This window comes from Cervus canadensis, chromosome 32, assembly GCF_019320065.1.
Source record: "Cervus canadensis isolate Bull #8, Minnesota chromosome 32, ASM1932006v1, whole genome shotgun sequence".
Taxonomy (NCBI): Eukaryota; Metazoa; Chordata; class Mammalia; order Artiodactyla; family Cervidae; genus Cervus; species Cervus canadensis.
The window spans coordinates 5,587,003-5,610,903 of NC_057417.1; the positions used below are offsets into that span (position 1 = coordinate 5,587,003).

The window sequence follows — 23,901 nt, forward strand, 5'->3', positions numbered from 1 at the left end:
ACCAACCTCACAGGATCTTCACAGAAATCTGATGAGTTAAGGGTTTGGAAATGGCACGACTGTGTGCATCACCTGTTCTTTTTCTAAACGGATATTTGCTGTCACGATCAGGGTTATGACTTGGGGAGATGTTAGGACTATGAGGGACCCTTTAACCCAACACAAGTAACCATGTCACTTTCCAGGGTAAACATTCAGGCACTCACCGTTATGCTCAGAATAAGATCTAACATGGCTCCTGAGGCTGTATGTGATAGGGTTTCTGCCAAGCTCTTCAACATCATCTCATCCCCCTATATCACAGGCCATCACCCATTTACCTCCAGCTCCTGAAACAGTCAAGATGTATCCCCAGGGCTCCTCTGACTACACTGTCCACTGTCCCTCTTTTGAAACTTCAGCATCTCCTTATGCCTCTCTTAGCAATCAGAAGTTACTCTTCTTCACTTTTCTTCCACGTCTATGAAGGCAGAGACCATATGTGTCTGTCTTATAGACCCTCATTTCCACAAGCGCTAACATGCTGTTGCCATGTAATTAGGTGATCAGCAAATATTTTTTGACTGAACAGATAGATGTTCACCTGGTGTTTATCACAGTCCATATTTCACAGGAATCTAAAGTTCAAGTGACCGAAACCTTGCTCAGATTAGTTTAAGTGTGGCTTACATAATCAGCAGGTCTAGAGTAATTGGCTCCAGACATGACAGACTCCAGGTCATCACAAACCTCCCCCTATCTCCTGAGGTTGTTTTAATTCTACAGGCTTCACTTTCCAGTCCTGAGTCTGGGGGTCAGATAGTGTTTGGGTCCCTGGGGGACCCAAAGGGTTGGTGGTATGATGAACTGGTAGAAAATGAAGCTGGCAAATTAACAGATGTCCTTCACTGTTACAGGCTCTGGGCTCCAAGTTCAGGGACCTCCTTCATCTCTGCATTTCCGGTATCTATTCCAGAGCTTGGCCTACAGTAGGTGCTCAGGAATGTTTGCGAATGAACAGGCAACGGATTTATTTCCTGTCACTTCTAGGAAGGAGCTACGAAGACAGATGGTCATATGTAAGCTGCCTTCTGCCTCATCTGCTGTTTTGCTTTCTTTTCACCCCTTGGCAGGATCCGACGTCTACCTTCTTCCAATTTGGAGCGTCCATCCAGCAGCAAGCCACGGTCATGCTGAAGATCATGCAGGATTATGACTGGCATGTCTTCTCTCTGGTGACCACCATCTTCCCTGGATACAGGGACTTCATCAGCTTCATCAAGACCACAGTGGACAACAGCTTTGTGGGCTGGGACATGCAGAACGTGATCACGCTGGACACATCCTTTGAGGACGCAAAGACGCAAGTCCAGCTGAAGAAGATCCACTCTTCCGTCATCTTGCTCTACTGTTCCAAAGATGAGGCAGTTCTCATCCTGAGCGAGGCCCGCTCCCTCGGCCTCACCGGGTACGATTTCTTCTGGATCGTCCCCAGCTTGGTCTCCGGGAACACAGAGCTCATCCCCAAAGAGTTTCCATCGGGGCTCATTTCTGTCTCCTACGACGACTGGGACTACAGCCTGGAGGCGAGGGTGCGAGACGGGCTGGGCATCCTGACCACGGCCGCGTCTTCCATGTTGGACAAGTTCTCCTACATCCCCGAGGCCAAGGCCAGCTGCTACGGGCAGACGGAGAAGCTGGAGGCCCCCCTGCACACGCTGCACCAGTAAGAAGGGCCCTTTGCTTGTCCCCCAAAGTGGGGCCAGCGTTCTGTCGTGGTTGTTTGTTTCAGTACTAAGTCATACACGCTCACTGCTGAAAATGTGCACTGAGAATAGAGAACGCTGTGTGTCCGCCTGTGGGATTTGTTGGCTTGTTTCGTTCTCTCCCCTCTTCCTCTCTTCTCATGTCCTTTTGTTTTTAAGTAGCATCATCCTTCCTTGGTTTTCTGCAACTTACTTTTTTTACTCAACAATATACCTTGGAAACCTACACTTGAGATCTATATACCTACCTATCTATCTATCCACTTTCTCTCTATAGTTATATCTTAAGTATGTATGTATATATATGTTTATATATGTGTGTGTCAGTATATATATACACACATGTACATAAATGTGTAAATATATATAGATGTATGTATTGACTGAGTGACTAACAGTCACTCTTTGTGTCTGACTGTTTGTGACCCCATGGACTGCACAGGCTCCTCTGTCCATGAAATTCTCCAGGCAAGCATACTGGAGTGGGTAAGCCATTCCCTTCTCCAGGGGATCTCCCCTACCCGGGGCTTGAACCCGGGTCTCCTGCATTGCAGGCAGATGCTTTACCATCTGAGCCATCAGGGAAGCCCAGATGTATGTATCCATACATATGAATTCATACGTGTGCAGATGCATGTGAACAGACATATATGGGTCTGCATGTGTATATGTAAATATATAGATATAGAAATACTTACATTTCTTGTAACCTACATACTGCGTTCTTCGATAGGGCTATCCCATGGTTTATTTATCCAGTCTTCATAACAATAGAAATGTATGTTGTTTCAGACTTTTTCCATTAGAAACTAAACTTCAGTGATGATCACCCTGACCTGACTCTTCATACACATGTACAAGTATCTTTCTAGAGTTGTTTCTAAGAAGTAGACTTTTGGGGTCAAGGAACATGTGCATTTTAAATTTTAAGTGTCTGTTGTTAAATTGTCCCACAAGGTAACTGTATAACTTATGTTCACTCTGGCAGCGTGTGAAATCAACTCAACTTCCCACATCCTCACCAGCATGTTACACTTTGGGGAAAGTGCCCACACTGGCACTCCTGGTCTTGGAGTCTGTATGTGAGTTTCTTCCCTTCATACGTCCCAAGTATCTTTGTAGGTTGCTGGAAATCTTGGGAAACATCACTTTTAAAGCTGCATTGTATTCCATCATGTGGCTGTGTCATAATTTAGTTAACTACTCCCATCTTCGTGGACATTTAAGTTAAATTTTATGTTTCTGAGAAGCATTGTTTGTCTTTACAGGCCGTCGTCGTGGCTCAGCTGTTGAGATTTGGAAGGATCACTCCTATGCTCATTGTGCTTGTTTTTGCCTGATGTTGACTGATTTAATCCATGCTCATTTCTTAGATAATGAGCAGGGTAGCACCGTGATGAAGGGACTGGGCTATGGAGTTAGACTTGCTGGCTTTCTAATCTTGTCGCATCCACTTTCCATGTAACTCAGACGGTCATTTTACCTTTCTGGGCCTCCATTGTGCATTGCAAAGTGGTAATAATAACAGTACTTTCTAGGTGGTGATTTTCACACTTCAACGTGCATCAGAGTCACTGGGCAGGCTTGTTAAAACAAGACGCTCTCAGAGTGTCTAGTTTCTGATGGAAAAAGTCTGACACAACGTACATTTCTATTATTATGAAGATTGGATAAATAAAGCATGGGATAGCCCTATTGAGGGCCCCATGCTCAGAGTGTCTAATTCAGTAGCTCTGGACTAGGTGCCAAGAATTTGCAGTTCTAGTAAGTTCCTGGTGATGTTGATGTTGTCGATCTGGAGAACCAGTGTTCTAGAAGATGTCATGAGTATTACATGAGGTGATGCCTGAAAAATGCTGCTTAGCACAAGTGCTGAGCACTTGGCAATTGCTTAATGACTGTCAGAGTGAGCGGTGAAATTGTTTTGGTCATCAGAAATTTCAGTGCACAGACCCGGTGAGTTTATTACCCAAAGAATAACACATCTCTCTAAAATGTCTCAGGCTTCCGTGATGGTTCAGATGGTAAAGAATCTGCCTGCAGTATGGGAGATCCAGATTCAATCCCTGGGTCTGGAAGATTCCTTGGAGAAGGAAATGGCTACCCACTCCAGTATTCTTGCCTAGAGAATTCCATGGACCAAAGACCCTGGCAGGCTACAGTCCATGGGATTGAAAAGAGTCAGGCTCAACAGAAAGAGTAACACTAAAATGTCTCTGGAAGGTTTTAGGACTTTAAATCTGCTACAGTTCAGAGATAATTTCTGGTCTGGGGCTAAATATGTGTATGTGTGTTTGTGTGTATGTGTAATGGTTTAAAGATTTTACCTGAAATTGACATTTACCTGAAAAGTGAACTCTTGGGTTAAGAAATCATGGCCCTTTGAAGTTTTCCCTTCCCCTCTCCTCTTTCCCTCTTTAACGATCTTGTTTCTGCATTGCTACTTTCAGCATTTTAAATAATTGCCCAAGTATCAGGAAGGAACTCAGATAAATTGGCGTGAACCATGGGAGCATGTTACAGAGTCAGGATTGCTGCCAGCCCAAGACAAGGACTGTGCTAATGAATTCTTACTTTCCATCATTAAGTGCCCTGCAGCTGGAATATTTGTATGATTCTGATGGAAACATAACTCAATTGTAGGGCAATTGAAATATAACATATACAGGAAAAGGAATTTGAGAAGGATAATTGGCAAGATAGTCAAATCTCTCTCCAGTGACCACCCTGAATTCCATTCCTTAAAAAAAAAGTCCGACTGCTCTGAAATGCTGGCCTGGTATTTCCAGGAGTCATGCTTTGAATGCAGCAATGTTGTAGGTGGTATTTCAGCCCCAGAGAAGGAATGCATTAAGTGTAGTGAGCCATCATCCACAGCCTGGTGTTTAATAGAACATCTCTCACTGGAAGAGCGCCAGAGGGTTCAGTTCATGGGTGGTGCTCAGGCAAGTGTCTGGGGTCATCGCCACACTTCCCGACTAGCCCAGCATTTCTTAAAACAATCCCAGAAAGAGTGGGACCTTGCTAGGCAAGGCAAGGACTAGCAGCTGGAGAGAGTCCCAAGAAGGTGGTTTTTAGGGAAGGGGTTAAGGGCACTATATCTCTGTCTTCCATCCATCACTCCTTCTATCCAGAGAACCATGTGTTTGCCTCCAGAATCACACATGAATTAGCATACAACTTAAAGAATGTACAGTCTAATGAAGGTGTAGAAATTTGTCTAAAAACAAACTCAGGTAACAAGTAAAAGTGGAACTGTTAGTCACTCAGTTGTGTCCAACTCTTTGCAACCCCATGGACTGTAGCCTGCCAGGCTCCTCTGTCCATGGAATTCTCCAGGCAAGAATACTAGAGTGGGTAGCCATTCCCTTCTCCAAGGCACCTTCCCCACCCAGGGATGGAACCTGAGTCTCCTCCATTGCAAGCAGACTCTTCACCATCTGAGCCACCAAGCCCATTAGGTAACAAGGACTCTTTTTTTTTTTTTTTTTTTTAAAGGAGAGAATAATATCAAAAAGCAGAGTCTGATGAAACACCCACCCCCACACTGGAGCCAGAGAACAAAGTGAACATGTCATATTTGTTTCAAGTGTTTGAGAGAAATAAAACATTACTGATCAGGTAGAAGTCCTGCTTATACCTTTCTCCCTTTCTCACCATGGGAGAGAACAACAGAAAAACATCACAGTGAATTTGGCATGTAACCAAATCCGTGCACATGTTCTGAAATGTTGATGTAGATATGTGCACGACCTTAGACCCAATGTGTGTGCACGCTCAGTTGCTCAGTCATGTCTGACTCTTTGCGATCCCTTGGATGGGAGCCTGCCAGGCTCGTCTTGTCCATGGAATTTTTCAGACAAGAATACTGGAGTGGGTTTCCATCTTCTCCTCCGGGGATCTTCCTGACTCAGGGATTGAACTTGCATCTCCTGCACTGGCAAGTGGATTCTTTACCACGAGCGCCACCTGGGAAGCCTTAGACCCAATGGATAGCTCTTTTTAATATATAAATAAGTGGTATCTGATATGTTGGAATTTCCTTTAGCTCCACCTTATGGCTCAAGCATGGTCTATGAGGACACATAGAATGCTAGCATATTCATCTTCGTTGCTTTTTAGTTAATCATCCCCCTTTGATGGACATTTGGGTTGTTGACAGTAAGGAATCTTCAATCTGGGTAACAGAGAACACGGGCTTCCTTGGTGGCTCAGACAGTAAAGAATTCACCTGCAATTCAGGAGACCTGGGTTCGATCCTTGGGTTGGGAAGATCCCCTGGAGAAGGGAAAGGCTGGAGAATTCCATGGACAGTGGAACCTGGCGGGGCCGCAAACAGTCGGACACAGCTGAGTGACTAACACTCTCACTTTCAGCAGAGAACACGTGTGTCTGCATCCTGATTCATCCTTGTTCAGTGCAAGCCCATGACTCCAGAGTTAAGAGTTCTCACTTCGGGCTTTGAAGGTTACATTTTCAACTAGAGGAAAAAGTCTTAGTTTGCAAAGCAACTGTAAACAAATAGCTCTCATCACTCCCACTCTGTAGTGGGGAGGATGCAAACTAGCTTCCGAAGAGGTTCAGGTAAAGTCACACGTGATGGTTTCATGTGAGGTGCTGAGGGACTGGGGGTCCTGCTTTGACAGGTTGAGTTCAGCATCTTGGGTCTAATTAGGCACGTCCTCTGGTGGTCCTCATGGACATTGCTGGGAGTCTGACGCATGGAGTTTGGGTAGTGAGGATACTGTACAGTTGTTCACTGCTGACAGTGCTGGACCAGGTATAGAAGACTGCTTGCTGGGTTAATGACCCCACTGTGGACCTGTGTCTGTTCTGGTTTCAGGAAAAAAAGAGTGGGGAAAAGGGGAAATGTTCCTGATGTTTAATATTCCTGGTTTTAGAGATGGCACTTGGAAAAGAACAGTCAGCATTTTCCAAAGTTCAGAAATAGCTCAGCCATGTTACGTAACCTGTGCCTTGCTACTGCAAAGTTATTAAACATCTGTTCCTTCACCAAGCCCAGAGCACATCGCTGGCAACTCCTGGAGCTGTGAAGGTAAACCGTTACCTGTTTCGTTGGCACAGAACCTAGGCTGCTCTGTCCTGTCCTGTCCCGAGAAGGGCTCGGGTTTGCTAGTGGGTGGGGCCCCGGGAAGGAGCACGAGATCACAGTTAAGAGTGTGGGCGCCGGAGGCGGGCTGCCTGTGTCTGAATCTCTGATCTGAACTCTCCTGGATCTGAGACTCTGAGCAGGTCACTCAATTCCTCCAAGTCTGCTCCCTCAGATGTTAACATGGGGATAAGAAAAGTTTTGTTTCTTAACCTAGAGCCTGGCATATGGAAAGCAATCTGTAAATGGGTGTGTGTGTGTGTGTGTGTGTGTGTGTGTGTGTGTGTGTGTGTGTGTGTGTGTGCTCACTTGTGTCCCACTCTTTGCGACCCCATGGACTGTAGCCCATCAGGCTCCTCTGTCCTTGGGATCCTCCAGGCAAGAATACTGGAGTGGGTTGCCATTTCCTCCCGGGATAAAAGATTACTACTATTGATTGAATATGTGCACACTTGTGTGTTTCCTCATCCACTTTGGAGGGGACGCATTTTACATTTATCGAGGAGGAGGTCATAGAAGGGAGAAGGTGGGTGTTTTTAAGACCTGAGTGCTCTTGCCAGAGGATTACCTTGGGAGGAATGCTGTGAAGAACACCACTAGTGGGAAGAAGGGTAGTGTGGAGGAGAGAAAAATTCAAGGGAGGGGTAATTGCCAACTTGGTTTCGAATTAGCCACATATTTACCACGTATTAGTTACTAAGTGCTCTGAATTCAGGTTTAAAAAAAAATCCTCTGTGTGTGTGCAGGTGTTGGGGGGAGTCATTTTTTTGTATTATAGTAGAATTAAGTGAAAGTATATATGTAAGGCACTGATCATTATGCCTGGCATATAGTAGTAGTTGTTCCATCGCTAAGTCGTGTCTGACCCTTTGTGACACCATAGACTGTAGCCCGTCAGGCTCCTTTGTCCATGGGATTTCCCAGGCAAGCATACTAGAGTGGGTTGCCATTTCCTGCTCCAGGGGATCGTCCCGACCCGGGGATCGAACCTGTGTCTCCTGCATTGGCAGGCAGATTCTTTTATCACTGAGCCACCAGGGAAGCCCCGCGTGTAGGTGGCACTTCACAAATAACTGTAAAGTCGTTGTCGTCTTCTTCTTATGACGATGATGATCATTTTTATTACTTTAATTTTTGCTTATTATACTGCATGCTGTACACAGACAGGAAAGAGAGAAATGGAGGTATATTTCAATCTTATTTCTTGCCGATTGAGTTATGCCTCTGTGTCCTAGGGCTCCCATTTCAGTTAGGGGAGGAGGACGTGGAGACGTTACTACACTGGAAGTCAAATAGAAGCGCTCAGGTAGATCTAAAGCCCAAACCAAGGCAAAAAAAAAAAATCTTCTCTTGGATGAGTTATGAATTAGTATTGAAGGGAAGTTATTTGGCTTTAATTAATGATACCTGGCTTGACCACTTATGTGTTTTACATTAACTTCCTGATTTATGAAGTCCAGTTTCTGCTTTAAGAAGCAACAAGATTGTAAATTATCACCCGGACAGGAAGGGAAATGGAAGGAAGATATATAAGTGAGAGTGAGTTTAATTCATATCCAAGTTACATTTGATACTTTTTTCAACCTTCCTTTCTAAAATAACCATAGGAAAAACTGCTGGTTTAATGACCCATTAAGAGACTGAGCTGAACCTGCTTGGCATATTTTTATTTGATAATCAGAATTATCACTGTTGGTTTCTTTTTTTAATGCCAGTAAAGGAGCCTGCTCAGTTAATTCTCTGAGCTTGACCGGAGTTATAACTTCCCCGGGCGAATGTGATAACTCTCTGCAAATATTTATCTGTGGGATCACTGTATGCTCAACAAACATTTCTGGCAGTGACACCAGGCACCCAGGAGACCAGACCGTCCTCTGGGCCTGTGCTGTAAATCTGATTGGGAGTCTGGACTCAGGGATGGGGAAAAAGGCTGAGCCTCAAAGAGATATGCAGTGAGAGAATCTAGCAACCATGTGCCAAATTGAGAACCCAAAACATATTCCACAAGGCTACGTGACTTTGCCGGCTTCCCAGATGGCGCTAGTAGTAAAGAACCTGCCTGTCAGTGCAGGAGACATAACAGACGCAGGTTCGATCCCTGGGTCAGGAAGATCCCTTGAAGGAGGGCCTGGCAACCCATTCCACTATTCTTCCCTGGAGAATCCCATGGACAGAGGAACCTGGTAGGCTACAGTCCATAGGGTAGCAAAGAGAAGGACGTGACTGAAGCGACTTAGCACACACATACACATGACTTTGTGTATGTGGAATGTGGAATTGGATAGTGGATAATTGGATAATTGGAATTGGATAATTCCACTTTGTGGAATGTGGTTTTGGACAGTGCTTTTTTCAAACCGTTTCCTGGACTCAGAGGAGGCTGTCCTGGGCAAATTACTTAACATCTTTGAGCCTCCATTTCCCTGAGTATATACAGAGATGATTCCAACCACAGAGGATTAAGGTAACATTTAAATCCATGTAATATATTTAGCTAAGCACCTAGGATGGAGTTGGCACCCTATAGATGTTAATTTTCCTCCTTCCCCGGGACCAAATGCACAGCTTGATCTAACACCTCTTGTGTCCTGATGGACCCACGAGAGGTGGGCTGTGCCCCCCTGGGCATTCAGCCGGAGAGCAAAGTCAACAGCCTCTCCTCAGCATCATCTCTGTTTGTGGCATCTCTCCTGGAACGTGGTCCTCTCTGTTTTCTGGCTGGAAGTCAAGAGTGCCGTATGCCAGCCCTGCAGTGCAAGTCAATCATTTCCAATTGGCATCCAATGAATAGCTCGACAAATGGTGGAAACCTGATGCTGGCAACTTGAAAGGATCATAAATCGTCCATAACTTTACCCTGAGGGAAAGGTGGTTTGAAATGTTTTGGGGTCACACATAAAATATAAGTATTGTTCAAATTTGCCTTATATCAGATGCAAATTTTTAGATTCTGAAACCAGCATGCCAACAAAAATATATATTGATCTTTTTCCTCCAAGGTTGAATACTAGGGAAGGTTTCATTTTGAAACTTGTTAATTTGGTAACATATACTAATGATTTGCTGCAGCTTCCTTCTGTGAAAAGATAATGCAAAGAATAGCCCCATCTTCAGTACTCTGGTGCCTGATGACAGAGAGTGAGCATGTTGGGGGCAAGGGGTCTTGATATGTAAGCAGAGGGACCAATTATGAGACCGTAACGTGAATCTCTGTAAGCCTGTGGGTTCAGAGACAAGTGGGTGGGGTTATGCCTATTTTGGAAGTAAAATTAACAAAATGTGATGGATGACTATGAAGTGATAGAAGAGCTACAATATTATTTTTTCACTTGTACCGCTAAGTAGATGGCAGTACCTTTTACAAAATTAGAGAAGAAACAAGTTGGGGGAGAGTGAGCCAGGAATGGCATCTAATTTCAAACACATTCAATTGAACATACCTTGGAGACATCCAGATGGCAATCTCAAGTAGGCAATTGGAGAGAAGAGTCTGAGTTCAGGCTGAAAATACACCACAGAGGTTTTGAGCTCCTGATGGCAGTTAAAGCCTCAGAATTGGGTGACATCACCTAGGGGAGAGTGAAGACTCAGAGGTGGGACCACGTCCCAGCATTAATTGGTAAATCATTCCCCGAGGGGAAGGAGAACACTGGAGAAAACGAATTGGGCTGTGAATTTCAGCTGCCTTCCCCCTTTGGAGACTCTCTATTCCCAGCCTTGATTTTGCTGTGGAGCCTGGTGGGTGTCTGTATAGTATCTGCTATATGCTTTTTTGTTGTTCAGTCATTCAGTCATGTCCAATACTTAGACATGGCAATAGGAGCTGCAGACCTCCCAAAGATCCACAGTCTACAACCATTTCTAGTCTACCTGGGCTTAGCACCGCCTAGGAGAGTTGAATAATCATACCAATAGTTTTGGCTTCCCAGGTGGTGCTAGTGGTAAAGAACTCACCTGCCAATGCAGGAGACAGAAGAGACTCGAGTTCGATCCCTGGATGGGGAAGATCCCCTGGAAGAGGGCATGGCAACCCACTCCAGTGTTCTTGCCTGGAGGATCCCATGGACAGAGGAGCCTGGCGGGCTATGGGGTTGCAAAGAGTCGGACACAACTGAAGTGCTTAGCCCTCACACACGCACCAATAGTTTTAATCGATATATGGAAGAAGTAAAATTTATCTCATAATGAACTGCCAGGAAGATCATTAGAGCAGGAAATGCTTTAAGTTAAAGGGAACCCAGTACTTGACTAGGCTGGAGCCATGACACAGATGGCGGGCCAAGCTTTTGGATCTGAAGCAGTGAGGAGGTCACATTCAGGAAGGGGCTGGGAAAAACCTCTGCTTTTGTTTCATTCTTGACATGATCTGGAAAACATCCGATGCCACACAAAACGAGTTAAAAATCCTGTCCAGCACCAGGGAGGAGCATATGGTGCAGTGTGGAGGGCCAGGCCATTTATAAGCTGTTCTTTGTTTTCTTTCCTGGAAGGGTGTCTGCCTCTCCACCTCCTCCTGGCATGTAGGGCAGAAGCCCGCCCTGTCACTCCTTCCAGGTGGGAGCTAGACAGCCAGAACGGACCTCTCCACCTGTCCTCTGCCTCCCCCTTCCATTGCCTCTGTGTGGACGCTGCCTGCCTGCAGGTGTGACTGAGCCCCCGTGCAGACTCCCGGTGCCTGCGAGTGTGGCATGGATCCCAGGGATGAAGGAGTCACTGTCAGCCTGGTGATGCTCGCTAGGTTCTGCGTGGGCGGGGAGGCCAGCCACATTTCCACACAGGCCCCAAAGTTTGCTGAATGAACTGACTGATCTGCTCATGATCTGGTGTGCTCTTGGCCAAATCCCTGTAGCCGGTTCTTAAAGATTTGCTTCGTCTGATTAAATTCTATTGAATTCTATTGAAACACAGGACTAAACATGTATCACTCAGTTTTCTACACGGTTGGAGGACCGCTTTCCTGCGACTCAAGCTCATTTCTTTTCCTATTAATAAAAGAATTTCTTAACAGTTTTATTAATACATTGCTATGTGTTGAGGGGGGAGAAAAAGGGAACTTCAAGTTTCATTAAGTTACATTAAGGAGGCATATATATATTTATTGAAATAGAATTGATTTATGATGTGTTAGGGGCTTCCCCTGTGGCTCAGCTGGTAAAGAATCCACCTGCAAGGTGGGAGACCTGGGTTTGATTCCTGGGTTGGAAAGATCCCCTGGAGAAGGGAAAGGCTACCCACTCCATTATTCTGTCCTAGAGAATTCCATGGACTGTATAGTACATGGGGTTGCAATGAGTTGGACACGACTGAGTGACTTTCACTTTCACTGTGATGTGTTAATTTCTGGTGTATAGCACAGTGGGTGATTCAGTTATATATATATATATTCCTTTCAGATTCCTTTCCATTATAGGCTATTACAAGGTATTGAATATAGTTTCCTGTGCTATGCTGTAGGACCTTTTTGTTCAATCTGGGGCAACATGGATGGACCTAGAGATTATCACACTAAGTGATATAAATGAGACAGAGAAAGATAAATATCATATGATATCATATGTGAAGCTAAAAAAGTGATACAAAATGAATATAGACCCACAGGCATAGAAAACAAACTTACGGTTACTAAAGGTGACGAGGGAAGGTGGAAGGTGGAAGCATATGTATTTTAAAATCAGATATAATTGAAATGTTGAAATACTCTAATGATAAAACCTACCATGTATTTAGTACCTCCTATGTGCCAATCACTTTAAATGCATTATCTTTAATCCTTAGGTGTGACTAGTCACTTTAAATACACTGTCTTTAATCCTTATGTGTGAGTTAGGATGTTTTTGCAACAAGTAATAATCAACTAAAGTTAGTTATGTGATTGAGTTATTTGATTGGAATCCCAGCAACCGGGTGGACTGCAGGTGCAGTATGGTTCTTTCCCCTATGATCTCCTGACTGTTCTTTGAGGAGTATAGTCCTTGATCTCAAACTGACTCCCTCATGACCTTAAGTTTGCTGTCAGAAGCACTTTGGATGACTTCCTTGTTCGTGACCACATTAGGTCTTGTGCCCACCTTTAATAGCCATTTTCAAAATGCCATATACTGACCCAGTTAATTCTGGACTGCTGACTCAGTCCATGAGAGGTCAAATAGGATCCAGTTCAGTCACTCAGTTGTGTCCAACTCTTTGTGACCCCCATGGACTGTAGCATGCCAGGCTTCTCTGTCCATCACAAATTCCCAGAGCTTGCTCAAACTCATGTCAATCAAGTTGGTGAAGCCATCCAACCACCTCATCCTCTGCCATCCCCTTCTCCTGCCTTCAGTCTTTCCCAGCATCAGGGTCTTTTCCAAAGAGTCAGTTCTTCACATCAGGTGGCCAAAGTACTGGAGCTTTAACTTCAGCATCAGTCCTTCCAATGAATATTCAGGACTGATTTCCTTTAGGATGGACTGGTTGGATCTCCTTGCAGTCCAAGAGACTCTCAAGAGTCTTCTCCAACACCACAATTCAAAAGCATCAATTCTTCAGCACTCAGCTTTCTTTACGGTCCAACTCTCACATCCATACATGACCACTGGAAAAACCAGAGCTTTGACTAGGTGGACCTTTGTCGACATAGTAATGTCTCTGGTTTTTAATATGCTGTCTAGGGTAGTCATAGCTTTTCTTCCAAGGAGCAAGCATCTTTTAATTTCATGGCTGCACTTACCATCTGCAGTGATTTTGGAGCCCAAGAGAATAAAGTCTCTCACTGTTTCCATTCTTGCCCCATCTATTTGCCATGAAGTAATGGGACCAGATGCCATGATCTTAGTTTTCTGTATGTTGAGTTTTAAGCCAGCTTTTTCACTCTCCTCTTTCACTTTCATCAAGAGGCTCTTTAGTTCTTCTTCATTTAGGTCACACCAAACCAGACCTACTCTTAGAACTAAGATGGGGTAAGCTTCCATTCCTACAAGTTCCATGGATTCTTACAGGAAACAAGAAGTCTCAACAAATGTAATTTTTCATTGGAAAAGACCCTGATGCAGGGAAAGATTGAGGGCAGAAGGAAAAGGGCATAACAGAAGGTGAGGGGGTTGGGTGGCATCACCGACTCAATGGACAAGTGTTTGAGCAAACTCCAGGAGATAGTGAAGGACTGGGAAGCCTGGCATGTTGCAGTATGTGGGGTCACAAAGAATTGGACACAACTTAGCAACTCAACAACAGCAACATTTAAGAATGAGGAAAAGGGAAACGGGCATTGGATAGATTACCAGCTGGTCAATTATAAATCATAACTCATATACAGATAAGGAAACAGAGGACCAGATAAGTTGTGGTCCCCAGAGACCAAGGTCACATAGTTAGTATGAAATGAAGTCAGAATTCAAATCTATTTTTTTTCTTATCTGAACTGCATTATACTCTTTTATTTTTTATTTTTTGGCATGGCATGTGGGATCTTAGTTCCTTGACCAGGGATTGAACCTGCACCCCCTGCATTGGAGGCATAGAGTCTGAACCACTGGACCACCAGAGGAGTCTGCATGCTACTACTTTAAAAGGTTGCAAATTGACTTGAAGTTGTGATATTTCTTTTTAGACTTGAATGTCTTTACTCTTTTCAAAAGTTGAATAAATCCCAACATTTTAAACCTGTAAGATTTCACAAAGAAAGTATATTTTTAGCTAGCCTTGAAAACTATGAAAAGCTGATAATGATAATCCCACATTCCTATCTGGAAGTCTTAAAAGTTGGGGCTGTAGATGTTGGGCTTCCAAACCGTTCACTCTTCAGGGAGAAGTTGGGATCTGCTCTCTTGACTGTGTATTACTGTGCTGTGGATGGAGTATATGACAAGAAAGTATCTCAGCCTTTTGTACCCATTTGGATGTGGAGTGGGTGTTTTCCTGTTTGGACTTCCCAGGTGGTGCTAGTGGTAAAGAAACCACCTGCCAATACAGGAGACATAAGAAATGCGGGTTCAATCCCTGGGTCAGGTAGATCCCCTGGAGGAGGGCATGGCCACTCACTCCAGTTTTCTCACCTGGAGAATTGCATGGCCACTCACTCCAGTTTTCTCACCTGGAGAATTGCATGGACAGAGGAGCCTGGTGGGCTGTAGTCCATGGGGTCACAAAGAGTTGGACATGACTGAAGCGACTTAGCACACATGCATTTTCTTATTCACTTGATGTGTAGGAGTCGCTCATCTGATTTCTGGATTTCTTTCAGAAAGAATTGCTCCATAACTGTAGACTTAAAGTATCCATGGGTGAAAGTGTTTCAAGAAAGCCACTGCCCTCTTGTACCAGAACCTTCCTCTTATTTGGAGATGGTAAACTGGACACAGATCTGACCTTCAGATCAAGAAGGGCCTGCCCAATTCATCTCAGGCCCCACCTGGACTACTGATTCATATCACCTCCATAGTCTCTTTAAGTGTTTTATTTTATCATAAGATGTCATGTATTTATTTTATTAATTTTATCATAATCCTCATTATTTATAAGCATTGCCAAACAAGACCTTGATGAACCTTAAGACTGGCAGATATTCAAATGAGTGATGATAAAAAGTTTTCATATCTCACTTAGAAGAATCACCTCTGGTACTAAGTGCTCATTTTATATGGCTGTAGGTCATAAACCTACTTCTCTGTTCAACTTACAGGTGAGAATTTGAGTTGTTTCTGCCAAGTGACTTTCCCAAGACAAGAACTTACTGAACTATCCAAAGAGAGTTCCACTCATCCGACTGAACCAATTTGTAGATGTTCCTCCAAAACTTGAAGAAAATATTTGTTCTGGTGGGGGTGGGGTGGGGTAGGTTTCCTGCTTTTCTACAATCTGCTGACATTTGTCAAATAAGCAGCAAACGAGGGAGTCTAATGGAACTCATGCAAGTTCTTAAGGATCATTGCTGGAAATGTCAGTTTATTATCTAAATCTCGTAAAGTCTATGGTTCAAATCTGATTTTTCTTCTTTATGGCTCAGATTCATAAAAATATATTATTAGTTGTAACAAATTATTTTCAACTGGTGTTGCAACATCAAAATTATAAATTACTTCTCTATGCTTTATTACAGATGAGGAAAGTGAGGCTTGGAAGACTCAGGGTTCATTTTTCACTGTTGAGAGACTGGCTAATGGCAAGGACACACTGAGCCTAAGTTTTCTTTCTCTCAGACCCAGATGTGTTGCTCCAAAGAATCAGTCCTCTTTCCTTATAGGTCCTTTATGGTTAATAATAGTCATGTGGTGATGATGATGGTGATGGTGGTGATAGTGGTGATGATGATGGTGGTGATGAAGGTGATGATGGTGATGATGATGGTGGTGGTGTTGATAATGGTGATGATAGTGGTGATGAAGGTGATGATGGTGATGATGGTGGTGGTGATGATGTGGTGAGGGTGATGATAGTGGTGATGATGATGGTGGTGATGAAGGTGATGATGGTGATGATGGTGGTGGTGATGATGGTGGTGGTTATGATGATGGTGATGATGATGATGGTGGTGGTGGTGATAATGGTGATGATAGTGGTGATGATGATGGTGATGATGAAGGTGATGATGGTGATGATGGTGGTGGTGATGATGGTGGTGGTTATGATGATGGTGATGATGATGGTGGTGGTGGTGGTGATAATGGTGATGATAGTGGTGATGATGATGGTGGTGATGAAGGTGATGATGGTAATGATGGTGGTGGTGATGATATGGTGATGGTGATGATAGTGGTGATAATGATGGTGATGGTGATGATATGCTGATGATGATGGTGGTGACCATGAACTCCAGGGACCTTGTCCATTACACCTGCATACCCCAGTATTCAGGATACTGCAGATACTTAAATATGTGTTGAATGAGTGAATCATGCAATTGTAATACAGCACTTGACCGGATCTAAGGATTTTTACATACATTATCTTATCTTATTCTCACAACAACTCTGTGAAATAAGTGGTATTATTATTTCCATTTGTGAGAAAAAAATATCTCAGAGAGAAGAATGGCTTTTCCAGGGTCACTTAATAGTAGAATCAGTATCAAGATTGCCTCTCTGACTTTAGCATCTAATCCTCTGATTCTCTGGCCTCTCAGGGTAAGAAGACACCTGGGCGTGTTTTCATGAGGCCCTAGGGGTCTTCCAGTGCCCTCAAGCTCATTCAAAGATTCTCCCATTGTGTTTAGGAATCATTTTACTTGTCTTAAAGGTTAGTTTATCACAAAAATGCGATGCATGGGATTTCATTTTGTAAACCACAAAACCTTCCTGAAAATGTTAATAACATCCTCACCATCAATATCAGTTATTATTGTTGTCATTATCACAGAGATTGATGTTTGGCATTGCCAAGAATAAAGCAAGTGGAGAAGAAAGGGAAGAAGCTAATCTTTCCTGGGAGAATTTTTATGAGAATAAGTCAAAAGCTCAGTTGCAGAGTCATCAGCTCCCTTTAAATTAGTTCTAGAATGAGTCCCATCAGATTTTGAGCCTCCCTGAGGGATGCCAGTAAATATTAATTGGAAGCAAAGAATTGAGCAAAGACGTCATCAAGGAAGTCTCAGTAATTCTGACTAGGCAGAAAGAAGGAAGTAAAAGGTAGAAAGGAAGAGGGAAGCCAATATTTAATTTTGATACTGGGTGCATGCCAGGTCATAATGGGGTTGTCGGCCTTGATTTTTAAAGTATTCTATTCACATATATTCAGGAATGCTAAACTATTGGCAAACTCATTATAAGGAGGAAGCCTTCATCCATGCCTCTAAACCATTTACAGATCTTGAGTTTAATAAATCTTCTGCTTTCAAAACAGAGCATTTCTTAAATAAGACTCTGAGCTCTGAACACAGGACTGGGAGAAAGTGTTTGTCTTCAGCTGGCTAAGTGAAAACAAAACAAAACAAATAGAATAAAAACAGTCCCCTGACATCTGTTACCCTATTCATCTACTGATTGCCTGGATCTTTCTTTCATTTGTTCATTCATTCATTCATGTATACATGCATTTGTTTTCATCCATGTATTTTTTCATGTAGTCAACACATGGTATGTGTCTGATGGGCTTTCCTGGTGGTTCAGACGGTAATGAATCTGCCTATAATGTGGGAGACTCAGGTTCGATCCCTGGGTCAGGAAGATCCCCTGGAGAAGGGAATGGCTACCCACTGCAGTATTCTTGCCTGGAGAATTCCATGAACAGAGGAGTGTGGCAGGCTACAGTTCATGGGATCTCAAAGAGTTGGACACAACCGAGTGACGAACACTTTTTCTTGTGTCTTATACCCATAGTGTGTATCACATACCCACTATAGGTATGAGATATGTGCAGTGATGAACAAAACAGACAAGGACTCCCTGCCTAAACCTCCTGTTCTAGAGAGGAGACCAAAAATAAGTAAATAGACACATAATGTCAAGTTAGTATTGACATGAGATGGGAAGAAAATTGGGCAAACCAAGCTCCATAAGGTCTTAAAAGCCATGGTGAAGGTTTGGGGTTTGTTTCAAAAGTTATGGGAAGCCGTTGGATAGTTTTAGCAGGGGAGAGGGGTGAGGTAGATGGCTACAGAGAACCCTGAACTTGCACAGGTTATTTCTGGAGCCTCATTTGCTTTTTCTTTGTCCTGTGCCATTTCATTTCCTATTAGAAACAAGCTTTGCCTAGTGTGGAACATAAAGTGATTTCCCAGGTCCCATTTTTCTCCTTCCCCATTATATAGGCTGTGGTGGGTGGGCCCTGTTTGGCCACAGCTATTTAAAAATAATCCCATCCATCTCACTATGGCAATTGGTTCAGGAATGAACATGTGATATAAGTTGGTCTAACAGAGAACTTCAGGACTATTTGATATATGGCAGATGTGCAGATGTAAGGCCTGGAATTTCTGCTGCTGTTTTTTTTGTGCTGTTTTTTTTTTTTTTAACTATGGAAGAAATCAGGTAGAGGATAATGGTAACTCACACATGGGCCAGAACAAGAGAAGGAGGGTATAGAGAACAAGCCAGAGCATGATCAAACCATGTCTGGAGTCCATTCTATCATCATTGTTTTCAGGTATTAACCATCAGACTTCTTTAGTGGTTTAAGTTGGTTCAAGTTGGTTTCTGCTAATTACAACCAAAAGCACTTTGACAAATATTCATATTTGGCAGCTAATGTATAATATTATGCTAAATAGTTGATGTATCATACATTAATGTGGTTGCCTTTAATAAAGCTGAATTTGACCAACAAGTAGATATTATAATTAAAAATCTTAGATTGTTTTACTGAGACAACTGTGACTCTGCTTCTTGGCAGAAAACTCCTTAGTGGGCATAATTTATGCTTTGTTGTGGCAACCCACTCCAGTATTCTTACCTGGAAAATCCCATGGACAGAGGAGCCTGGCAGGCTACAGTTCTTAGGGTCACAAAGAGTCAGACATGACTAAGCAACTGAGCACATAATGTTTGTAGCCTTTGGAGGATTCCAATCTAATAAATCCCACAGACCTTGAAATCAAATTCTAGCTTTTTCTGCCACTCATTAGCAGTGGAACATCAAGCAGGTAACTAAAGTACATCTGGACCTCATTTGTGTCATCTGTACCATGGGGATGATGCTAGTTCCCACTCGGAGTGGGGAGTTTGTGAGAATTATATAAGGCATGGAATGCACTGGGCTCAATGTCTGATACATGCTAAGTGACCTGTGCATGTTAGTCCTTGTACAATAATATAAAACTCAGAATGACCAAGAAAAAAGTGAAATAAAATTGCCACCTAGATGGCAGGATTGCTCTGCATATATTAATTAAGTGAGTTTCATTGTTCTAACTCCCTGGGGCTTTCGAAAGAAAAATAGACTTTTAAAAATTTAGAAAGGCATTCTCATTAACTAAGAGAGTGGAGAGGAGCAGTCCGTAGGGAGTAAATGAGGAGGAGGAAGTGGTGAAACTGTGGAGTAGAATACATTAGTATTGCTCCTAAACAGTAAATAGACAAAGAGAGCCACATAACCATGTTTTTTGCCAGAGGATTTTTCAATGTAAGAAGAGCTTGAGTTCTACATAAGAATGAAATGTCACCATATTTTACATAATCTAAGACTCCAACAATTGTAAAAATTAATCTTTATTTCAAAAACGATAAAATGTACAAGTTGGGCATCTGAGAATTGATGCAGAAAAGTTACAGTGCCTCCCACGCCCAGTGCTCTAAGTACTTAAAAGGTAATCAATATCTTCATTTTACATATGAGAAATTGAGATTCAGGAAAGTTAAGTGACCTTTTCAGAGTCATATCATTAATGGCCAAGAGTCACCGTTGCATTCGTTCATTCACTGGAAGAGTTTATCTAGGGTTCAGTGTCAGCCCTGCCTGGGATACACCAGTGAATACAAGCGTATGCCTGGTCTTCAGGGGGTTGCAGTGTGCTGGGGAGTGCAGACCACAATGAGAAGGGGGTCAAATAAAGGAAATCATTACACTTCGCTGTGGCTGCTGAGGAGAGACAGGAGGCACTGAGATGGAGAACATCTAGGCTGGGAGCTGCACTTCTCTATGCAGGGTGCAGAGAATGCCCCTTCGTGGAGGATGAAGGACTAGACGTGCAAAGAACCAGGGGAAGCCATGCCGGGCAAAGGGAACAGAGCTTGCAAAGTCCCTGAGACGGGAAAGACTTTGGTGTTCATATGGAAATAAGAAAACAGATGTTATCCTGGTGGGCTGCAGGTTCAGGTCCTTCTGACCCCTAGGTCACACTGTTTTGAAGAAAGGGGCCATCATTGAGTGTTCAAAGGGTGAGAAAGGCCACAGACCAGTGGCTATCCAAGGGGTGCTGGTCACTGCGTCATGTCAGCCACTTAATCCTCCAAAAGAGAAGTCCTTTGGGACATCATCTAACTAGCCCTGTCCTCAGCCTGTTGAAGCTGGAGGAGTTATTTGAAGGCGTCCATGTGAGGCACGTGGGGGAGTGACGCCTGCCTCCATGAGATTGCCAAAGGGAGGCTGATGGAACAAGAGCTGGGGGTGGACAGTGCTTGCTGACCTGAGCCATCCCCTGTCTGAGCTGGCTCCCCCTGGAGCACAAGGTGTCTGTTAATCCCACACAGCGGAAGGCACATGGCTTCCACGTGCCATGGCCCCAGCTGTTCAAGTTGTACCTCCTCATCCTGAATGGCTTCACCTTAGAACCTTCTTTTCCACCAGGAGGTGTTGAAAATAAGGAAGAATGAGAATAGCTCAATTCACAAATGCCTGCCAAGTCAAGGTGTCGGAGAAGCTCCCACTCTCAGCCTCTTGGCCCACATGAGACGTCAGATGACACTTTGATGTAACGTACTCTTGGACTTCCTGGTGGCTCAGATGGTGAAAATTCACCTGCAATGCAGGAGACCCGGTTCGGTTCCTGGGTTGGGAAGATTCTCCTGGAGGTAGGAATGGCAGCCCACTCCAGTATTCTTGCCTGGAGAATCCCACGGACAGAGGAGCCTGGCGGGCAACAGTCCATGGGGTCGCAAAGAGTCGGACACAACTGTGCAACTAACACCGTCACTTTCACTTGCACCCTTTGACTTTTCCCAGGGACTTGTCATGAAGCTTGGGCTCTGTGGGAGCTCTATGGCTAACAGGACCATCATTCTGTTTGGTTCCCCTTCAACACAATCACATAATGGATAGTTATTATTGATACAATAGTATTGTATAGAGCTTTTTGGATTCAAATACAGAATGGCCTTGAGTTCTTATAAGGATCCTGAGTCACGTGAGATTATTCTCTTTTAAGAGATAAAGATAATAATGTTCATAGCGGTGATGTAATATAATCAAATCACACAAAGATATTGACTCTCAATGCTTAGGCCACCAGACCCAGAAGATAAAGGTTGCTGAGGATTGGGAGACATGATATTCTTTTGTGTCTCACAACAATCTCAGGGAGGAAATGAAGATGTTGATTAATAACTAGTTCGACAAACATAAGCATCCGTCGTGTGCCTGGAGCATGCCTTGCACACTGTGCTCCATTCTTTCTATTTATCAATCAATTGAACCCTCACGACAACTTCACGAAGTAGGCGCTTCTCTTGCCAGTTAGCAAATGAGGAAGTTGAGGCTCAAAGAGGTGAAGTAACCACTTACCCCAGTTTATGTAACCAGCAAGTTTCACAGAGAAAGAGTTCACAAACCCTAACAGCTTGATACCAAATCCAGTGTTTGTCAGCCCCACTTAACTTGCATTGTGTAGGAGTCACACTAGTTCACTGCATTGAGCACACTTCTATTTGTGACGCTCCTCTCTTACTCTTGGTTAAAAAGAAATTAGAAGTTTTAGGAACAGGATACCGTTATATTCTTACCACATAGGCATAGGGAAGCAAATAATTGGAGCACTTGCCTTGATAATAAATAATCAGGCTGCAGAGCTGCTGTCCTGATAGAAACATGTGTTTGTGTGTATTTTCTATTTTATCAGAATGTTTGGATGGTTGCCTGGGTCCATGCCATTCTTCCTAAGGCAGGGGTTTGCTGTTATTAAGGGGAGTAGACTCAATTCCAGCTTCCCAATTTTGATGTGTTCCTTAACCGGTCAATTCCTATTTTCCTGACTTGTGCTTTGCTGTCAGCTTCAGCTTCTTCCACTGGCCTTTGCATAGTCAATAGGATGCAAATAAATGGAAACATATGCACCTCCCTGCATGTGGGAAGTGTCACTTGGCCGTCCTGCAGCTTAGCTGCCTTTGCTGTGCGATGCTCTAGCTTCCGATTGAGGCTTCGCATCTTTGGGGGCTGATCTGACTGCTACTGACACATCCAGGTGATGGAGCTAATCCAACATTGGTGGCAAGTTCAGTTCACTGACTCCTCCCTCAGTTTGGGGCTGAAAGCCCCTTCTGGGTCCCTTTGTACATTTTCAGTGAACCTAACTTCTGTGCCATTGCCAGTCATACGCACGGGAGCTGGATCCTGAATTTGGATGTGGGGAAAATGTTCCACTGTGCTTTACCATGGTGGGAATTGGGGCAGCCCATGCTGTCCAGAAGCCAGATCTGATATCCAAGGCAGGTGCAGACCTGTCAGCCACACAGCTGGTTGAGTTAGCTCTAGCAGACAGAGTTGGACATTCCTGTTGTCTGAAATAGAAACCAGTATGGTGGCAGGCTGTCCATTTGCCAAATGGTACCCCTGTCGGGCTGGCTTAGATCTGCCTCTCTTGTTGGTGCATCTGCTGGGTTTGGCTGCCAGCATGTTGGAAACTGGCAGTTCTCTAAAGTTTTCCTGTCTTTCTAGGTGTTTCTGTCAAGAAGAGAAATACTAAAACTTGACATTTTAAAAAATTAATTTATTTTTTATTGAAGGATAATTGCTTTACAGAATTTTGCTGTTTTCTGTCAAACTGCAACATGAATCAGTCATAGGTGTACATATATCCCCTCCCTTTTGAAACTCCCTTCCATCTCCCTCCCCATCCCACCCCCAAATTTGCCATTTTTTAATGATGACTTGGCATTTTGATTCCTGGCTCTACTTACACTGGAAGAAATTAGCCTCTGATTTTATGTTAATGTCAGAAGTGCATTATCTTTTGGACTAAGAATGACTTTCTACTTTTCTTATAAGTCACAGGTTCTCAGGAGCCTCTGTTCTAAATTCTTTCCAAACACTTGGTTCCAATGCCCCCCACAGAATGGATTTTTGTGATTTTTTCCCTTTCTCTTTTTCTTTTGAAAATCAGTCGCAAGTAGAAAGAGCCCCAGTGGATGAAATGTAATAGCCCTCCCAGAAAAGAGATGGAGATAGTGTTTTCTCGGACTTCAAGCCTGCACCGATGTGATCTGCCTTCCACGTGCTCGGCAGGCTTTGAGGACTGAGGTGGGAAATGCAAACATAACCTCTTAGTTAAAGGCAAAGCTTAAAAAATAGGGAGGGGGACCTTGTTCATCAAATAGCTCTTACCAAAGGGCTTTTTTTTTTTTTTTTTAAATGAATGAAGTGCAAGCGAAGCATAGAATAGAGCTCCTTTCTGGGATATGAGACCCAATTTCTGAAACATGCGAA

The 23,901-nt window shown here is 43.6% G+C and overlaps 1 protein-coding gene and 1 non-coding gene across 3 annotated transcripts in view; one reads left to right on the top strand and one right to left on the bottom strand.

Moving 5' to 3' along the window:
- Nucleotides 1–23,901, top strand: part of GRIN2A (glutamate ionotropic receptor NMDA type subunit 2A) — a 436,975-nt gene that overhangs the window by 249,985 nt on the left and 163,089 nt on the right. For both annotated transcript variants that reach the window (XM_043456415.1, XM_043456416.1), the window contains one exon: nt 1,113–1,705. In XM_043456415.1, the coding sequence (XP_043312350.1) occupies nt 1,113–1,705 (593 nt within the window). The remainder of the gene's footprint in view (nt 1–1,112; nt 1,706–23,901) is intronic.
- On the bottom strand, nt 2,259–2,330 carry TRNAC-GCA. Its single transcript has one exon. It is a non-coding gene; the product is annotated as a tRNA-Cys (tRNA).